Raw genomic sequence first — 7,026 nt, 5'->3', positions numbered from 1 at the left:
CTTTGGAACGCCTTTTCTGAAGAATGAACGGCGAAGCGAGACCCATTCATCCCCCGCTGCGCCCGTCCCCCCCTCCCGCCACGCCCACGCGCAGCGGAGCAGCAATTCTGATTGGTCAGGCCGCGATTCGGCGAAAGGAGTTACATGTACCAAAAGTTCTAAAAGCGACGGCGTTCTCTGATCAAAACGCCTGCCGCGGGTTTGCTTGCGATTGGCCAAACGGGTTTCCCGCCAGAGCCAATGGGAGCGGGGCGCGCGCGCGGGAAGGACAAAACTTGGCAGCTTGAAAGTCTCGGAAGCTAGAAGACTGCGCGGGTCTTTTCAGTTATAGCGGGCGTTGCTGCTGCTGCTGCATCTTGCAGTCTGATTCTGCTTTTGCGAGAGGCCGTTGCAGGATGGTGCGGACCAAGGCGGACTGCGGCGGGACCGGCGGAGCCTACCGGAAAGGTAGGGCAATAGGTTTTAGTGTACTTGGGTTTCAAACCCCTGCGCTCATCGTAGGGAAACCCGGCGTCCAACTTTTTCTCAGCCGTGCAACTGCGCCTGGGTGGTTTCTGCACGCTTGTCATTCAGGCTAGGCTACCTTACAGGGTTGTTGTGAGAATGAAATGGAGCGAAGAGCTGAACCATAACGTGTCACCCTGGGCATCTTGAGAGGAAGGAGGGCATTAAACTTTAGCCGAGTTGCTAAAGAGTTTTTTTGTAGTTTTTTTTTAAGTAGACGGGGAGAGAGAGTCTTGTTACTGGACCGGGATTTGTGGGGTGGAAGGTTGTTGGGAATATATTTGCAGGGATTGGAGTACTTTGTCTTAAACCTGCTCGGATATTCAGACAGGCCCACTTCCTCCTGCATTCGGGGGGGGGGGGGCGCTGGCCGTGGCAAGAAAATATTCGAAAGCATCATTAGATAAAACCGCGGATGTCTTTGCAGCTTTCTAGAACTAAGCTCCAGTTCTGGAGCCAGGTGGTGGAGCCGAGACTTGCAGTACTCCTGCATTAACCTTGAAGCCCTGGGGAGATTTGAGTATGGCAAGTTGTGGGGTGGTAGGAAATGAATAATCTTCAGCGTTTTATGGTCCCAAGTGTTTCCTGTGCATTAGCTGTGTCGCAATCCTTACCGCAAGATTAGTTGGCATTTTTTTCCTACTTGGCCATGGAAATGTTGATGCTGAGAAGGACTTCCATAGGGCGGGATATAGGATTCGAAGGGGCCATGCCTTTGGCCAAGTGTCTCCTGCATGTTCCTTCCTATGTCGGCGGGCATGATCTTATTTCATTGCAGGTGTGATATGAGCTTCCGCTTTAAATTTCCTGTAGTGCTCTGGACACCTCATTTAGATACGTTCTGGAGCATTGTGAGATCCATTAAACTTAAAAAAAAATAAAAAAAAATCAGTTGGTGTTGGAGGCTTAGAGCAAATATCTGCACTATAAATGCCTTATTGGGACCTCTGCAGCAACCTATGAGTTCTGTCAACTGGCCTAAGGTCAGCTAGTGAAATAATGGCTACATTCACAACAAACACTGAAAGCACCAGGATACCACTTTAAGCAGTCATGGTGGACCTCAAATAATTCTGGGAGCTGTAGTTTAAGGGTGCTGAGAATTGTTAGAAGACCTATTCCACTCACTGAAGTACAATTCTCAATGTGGTTTAACAATCCCTCTTTACAATGAAGGCTGGGAATTGTTAGTATCCCTTTATTCCCCTCTGAAAGCTGTAACTCTCAGCATCCTTGGCAAACTACAGCTCCCAGAATTCTTTGGGGGAAGCTATGACTGTTTAAAAGTGGTATAACAGTACTTTAAATGTATTGTTGCACACCACCCAATCTCTGAGCAGTTTGAGATTCCACGAGTTCCAGGGTTTGTGTTTGCTTTTGGAACGAGGCACAGCAGACACTGTGGTGTCTTTAGGATAAATGGTTTATTTAGATATATATACACCCTGAGCCTACCGGGTACACAGCATCAGCACTCCGAAAGGGTTTTCTTTCTCCCGTAGCCACAGTTTTGGATCAAAACAGGGCTCTCTCTTTTTAAAATAACTTTTTATTGGGTTTTATAAACAGGAATTATAAATGATACAAATAAATAGACGAAGTCTCATGTAAGTTAAAAACCACAGAAATGGCATAATAAATTTGCAGTAATATCTACAACATTTTTAGTGGTTAATGTACAAGTACTTGGTTCATAGTTTAAATAAAAACAGTTTAAAACAAGACAGCATTCAACATCTCATAGCTAAAGCGCCTAATCAGGAGGCCTTTTGACTTTCTAACTAACAGATAGTTGAGGGAGGGGGGCCCACCCATTTGCCCTCTGGCACAGAGCCACTCCCATTGTTCTCATACTTAGGCTGGATCTAGACACATCAAAGATGCATTTCAGTTTGCAAATTTTGTACTGTATTAGAAATCGGGTTAGCAAAAACGGAACTCCACAGCGCCATCTGCTGTCAGTGTTAGAATGCATAAACAACACATACTGTATACGTAAAGTGTTTTTTTTCTTTGCCAATGTAGCTACCGGTAAGTGCTTAGGGGGCCATTACCTGGCTGGCGTTGCTATTCCAGCTATTGAATCTCTGCTGGATCCAGAAATTATAAGAGGGCCCAGGCATTCAGCCTCCCCTCCCCCCCAAACTCATAACAGTATGGTGTGAATGTGGCCAGTAACAGAGGTGAGCCCTGAACTGGAGACTTCTGGACATGTTTAGCTTCTTATCCTCTCTGCTAGGTTGGCTCTTATGTGGATATCTAAATTTAGGGGTGGTGATTGTGGTAGGGCTTCTATTTGTGCTAGAGTAATGCTTCGTAATGGGGTTTATTGTTCTCCTATAGCTGTGCAGTGGTTTAAATGTGTAAGCAGTTTTACTTGAGAAGTAAAAAGCCCTGTAGCTGGGCTGTGATTCCACATGCCCTTTTCCGGGATTAGGCCCTGTTGAACTCAGGGGAACTTGTTAGTATGCATGTATAGAATAGAGTTGCACGTATGGTTGGCACTGCAATTCAACCTTGCCTTCCTGTGAAAGTTAGTTGGGGATCCACATCTCCAGGCATGTGCTATGTGCCTTCCAACCATTGAATTAACTACAGCCAGACCCCTAGGGTAAAGGCTTGTTGTTCTGGTCTCAAGTAGACTTTAGAATCAAGATCTCTTCTTTTTTTGTGTGGGTTAAGTTCCTGAAAATATCTAACCCTTTTCTTCTCCTACAACCCTAGTGGTGGCTGCCAGGGCTCCACGGAAAGTGCTGGGCTCCGGAAACGCTGATTTGGGCTCCTCTCCTACTTCACGGAAAGGTGAGTAAAGGGGTGAGGACAACAAGGTTTGAGTTCTTGGCTGCCTTTCATGTGGCTTGGGGCATGTGTTGTGGATTACTGTACCTGCTTTAAAAACAAAAAACAGGGATTCTCTGATCTCTGCTCAGCGATTTCCTTCGTCACGTCTGGAAGACAGCACTTTGGTAAATATGTAATGCTGCTGAGATCCTAATTTTGGTTAACTTCTGACTGGATAGTGCTCTGCTGCACAAGGATTTGGTGTTTACCAAACAGGGCAGTTCATTCCGGAACCATTTGTCATGATGCAAGAGTGCTGCAATAAGTTAAAGGAAGGCTCCAGTGTGCTTGAATTCTCCAACTACAGAAGAAGCTGCTTTTGTGTTTTCCCTGCTCTGGCCTTGCATAATTTTAATTAGTGAAGTGAGGCGGAACATTTTCATGCACTACTTTCCGTAACTGATTTTCCAGTGTTGCATTTTTCCATACAAAAAGTTCCCTTTTGTACGTTCATTAGCAGCAATGAATTGATGCCAACTGCAAATACAGAATAATACAAGCTTGGCAGTTTCAAAAGCATAGTAGCTTGAGAAACCTTGGTGCTGTGTCCACAACGTTAAGCTGATGAGTTGCATTTCTTCCCCTTTGACTGTTACTCCTTGAATAGTTTGTATCTGATGTGTACCATCCACCCAAGTACGCACTGAACCCAAGGAATCCATTGCGGTTTGAGATCTAGGCTGCAGTCCTAAGGCACTTGAGTAAAAGACAGACTGCAGTACTGTGAACTGTGGCATTTAGTGACTAAACTTTTATGAGATTATGCAGTTCAAATCATTTGAGTTTTGCTTCAGACAAACATGTTAGAATCTGGCAAATAGTCACATTAATCAGTGCTCTTTCGTTAAGACTTCACTGAAGATGGGTAAAACCACCTGGCAGCTTATTCCTCATGCCCTAGGTTTCCTGTCTTTTATGCAGATTTCATTTTTGGGTTGAAGCTTTTGCAGTTAATGATCTTGGGTGTGTTGAGTTCTTTATGACTGATCAGCGCTGAAGTATTTTTAACCACATTTTGCAGCTGAAAGTAAATATGCTGGTGGCAACCCAGTGTGTGTGAGGCCAACACCGCCATGGCAAAAAGGAATCGGGGAGTTCTTCACACAGTCCCCAAAGCATTTGGAGAAGGAGAACCAGGTCCCTGAAGAGCCGGGATGCAGTGGAATAGGAAAGCACAGAAGAAAGTAAGAAAGGAGATCTGCAAAAAATAAAACAATACTGCAGCTGGAAAGTGCAATGTGATAAGCCATGTATTCTATTGAGCTGTGAAACATTCCTGTGGGGTTTGCAGAACCCATTTCAAATTTAGCTGTTGAACAAGCTGAAACAGGGGCTGCCTGGGGTGAAACGCGAAGGGGCTGCCTTGCACAGCACCCACCTCCCCTTGTCCCTGCTGAAGTCTCGCTTATTAAGGTTGTGTGATTGTGGCTTCTGGTGAGATCATACAAGGCCTCTGCTCAATTTTGTGGCGCTCTCCTATGATCTCGCAGGAAGCTGCTGCAGCCACTTCTCTGGTTGTGCCGGGGGAGTCTACTCATGGCGGCGCCCCCTGGATTCTGCTGCCTGAGGCGGCTGCCCCAGCCTGCCTCCTGCACAGGCTGGCCCTGAGCTGATATTAAGTTTGCAATTTTCATCTGAATTTGCTCGTTTCTTAAACAAGCATTCCCAAGTTGCTCACTTGCAGAGACTTCTGCTTCCACCCACAGATAACAGGTTTAGCTTTAGGCTCCCTATTATCCATAGCAAGAAGGACCATTAGTTAAACTAGATCTTTGTCCTAATTAAACTCCCTTCCTCAGCATGACCATTTGGTAAAAGCTGTTGGGAATCATGGAGAATAGGAGCAAAATTTTAGGTTTTTAAGTTACTCCACATATAAAATACACATAAATTTTGCTTTGTTGCTTTTTATGTATTGCTCTTAAAAACACACTCATAGTTTCCCAGCAGAATTTAAGAAAGGCAGCCTTTTATGCAGAAGTGGGCTGGGTTTGATTTAAATGATTCAATACTAGGGAAGAAGCCTTTGGCAGTCATTTTCTGAGTCCATTGTCATGATGATCAGGATCATCAGTAGCCATTCTATTACAAAAGGAGGGCTGCTGAATAATCTTGTTAAACTAATTTGTTATCTTCGGTTAGAATCTAGATTCCAGGGGCTGAGCACCCTGCGTTAGGATACTTTAATCCCTGCTAAAGGGCACTAGCTTCCTAAATATAGCTGACTTGGATGTATGGTATTTTAATAAACGAGAAACACGAAACATGAATAACTTGTTCTAAATAGATGGGGGCAATTGGTATTGGTAGCTGGAGATGTAGAATGTAGCAACTGGTACAGGAAACTGTTCATAAAATCTCCAATGCTTTGCATGGCCCCATCTATTTGCATTCACAATGTTTTGGTACTGGGATGCTGAGAATGCAGGCCATGAATTGTTCTGTCTAGCCTATTTCAAAAATAACCTGGGGTATAAACTTAAATGTTTGCAAAAGTGCCAGGACTTGTGGATTCCCTATAACTATGTTTTTATATGTGCTGTAAGTCAGATGGACGGGTACAAATTAATTTATTATTATTATTATTATTATTATTATTATTATTATTATTATTATTATTATTATTATCTCAGCAGGCATACTGCATCAGGCAAAACGTTCTGGCTGGCAGTTGGGCAGAATTACCTATCTCATCTAAAGCACAGAAATCTTTGTCTCCACAATGTTTGTTTTCTCCAATATGTAGTGGTACATTGACAACAGATAAAACATTATTGTGTTTTTAATAGTTCTGATAGGAAACATCTGCAGTGTTGTCATCAATGTTATAATCTCTTCAGTAATTTGAGGTTGTGACTCCTTGGTAATCTTGATCATTTATTCATGCCTAGACTTACCATGTTAATATATATTTTTCCATGCTATACGAAATGAGAAACTTTGAAAATACGTTTTTAGAAACCCTTTAAATTGTTTAATTGTTTTTAATAAAAAGAAAAAAGGTATATCACTATAGGAGTTAACAATTCCATATATACTTATCTAATATATAAATAAACCACTGTACGGTTGATTTTTTGATGATAAAAATCTCTCTTCACAGAGCTCGCCCATTGTCTCCTCATCCTGCTGAAGACGGATCACCTTCTGAAGATGAACAGATGTGATCAGATGCCTTGCCTCTTCTTCTGACAGATCTTGCCATGCTCAATGTTTTTGGCAGCTTTGTGTGTAAATCTGTATATATTGCATGTGTTTTGGTTTGAGTACAGGTCTCTAAAAGCCTAGCATGCTGTTTTGTTTACTAAAATAACCTAAAACTTGAATGACTCTAAGGGAATTGAGAAAACTAGTATTTTGTGGGAGCTTAGCCACCAATCGAGCATTGCAGTGTTGAGTAAGTAGTAATCATGGGGTTTGTGTTGAATGGTGTGGTTTACGTCTTTCTGCACTCCCTAAAGTTCTGTGCCATATGAGTGTTGAAATGACTGTATTACCTTTTTAAAAAACCTAAGTTTGTATTTTGATGCAATTCATTACCTTGAGTTGATATGACTTGGCCTCTTTTTCTGAGTGTTCGAGAAGGGTGAAACTGAAACTCCAGCTATTTAAACTGGGAACACCAAAAAGCATAATTTGTAATAAAATAATTTGTAATAAAATAACTTCCTGAGTTTTCTA

The 7,026-nt window shown here is 42.8% G+C and overlaps 1 protein-coding gene across 1 annotated transcript; it reads left to right on the top strand.

The window, feature by feature from the left end:
- The first annotated feature begins 266 nt into the window (after positions 1–266).
- Positions 267–7,026, top strand: PCLAF (PCNA clamp associated factor). Its single transcript, XM_028706576.2, has 4 exons — positions 267–447; positions 3,229–3,306; positions 4,367–4,529; positions 6,449–7,026. The coding sequence occupies exons 1-4, from the start codon at positions 396–398 to the stop codon at positions 6,510–6,512; spliced, it is 357 nt and encodes a 118-aa protein (XP_028562409.2). The 5' UTR covers positions 267–395; the 3' UTR covers positions 6,513–7,026.

The sequence above is a fragment of the Podarcis muralis genome, chromosome 14, assembly GCF_964188315.1.
Source record: "Podarcis muralis chromosome 14, rPodMur119.hap1.1, whole genome shotgun sequence".
Taxonomy (NCBI): Eukaryota; Metazoa; Chordata; class Lepidosauria; order Squamata; family Lacertidae; genus Podarcis; species Podarcis muralis.
This window is presented reverse-complemented; position numbering and strand designations above follow the sequence as displayed.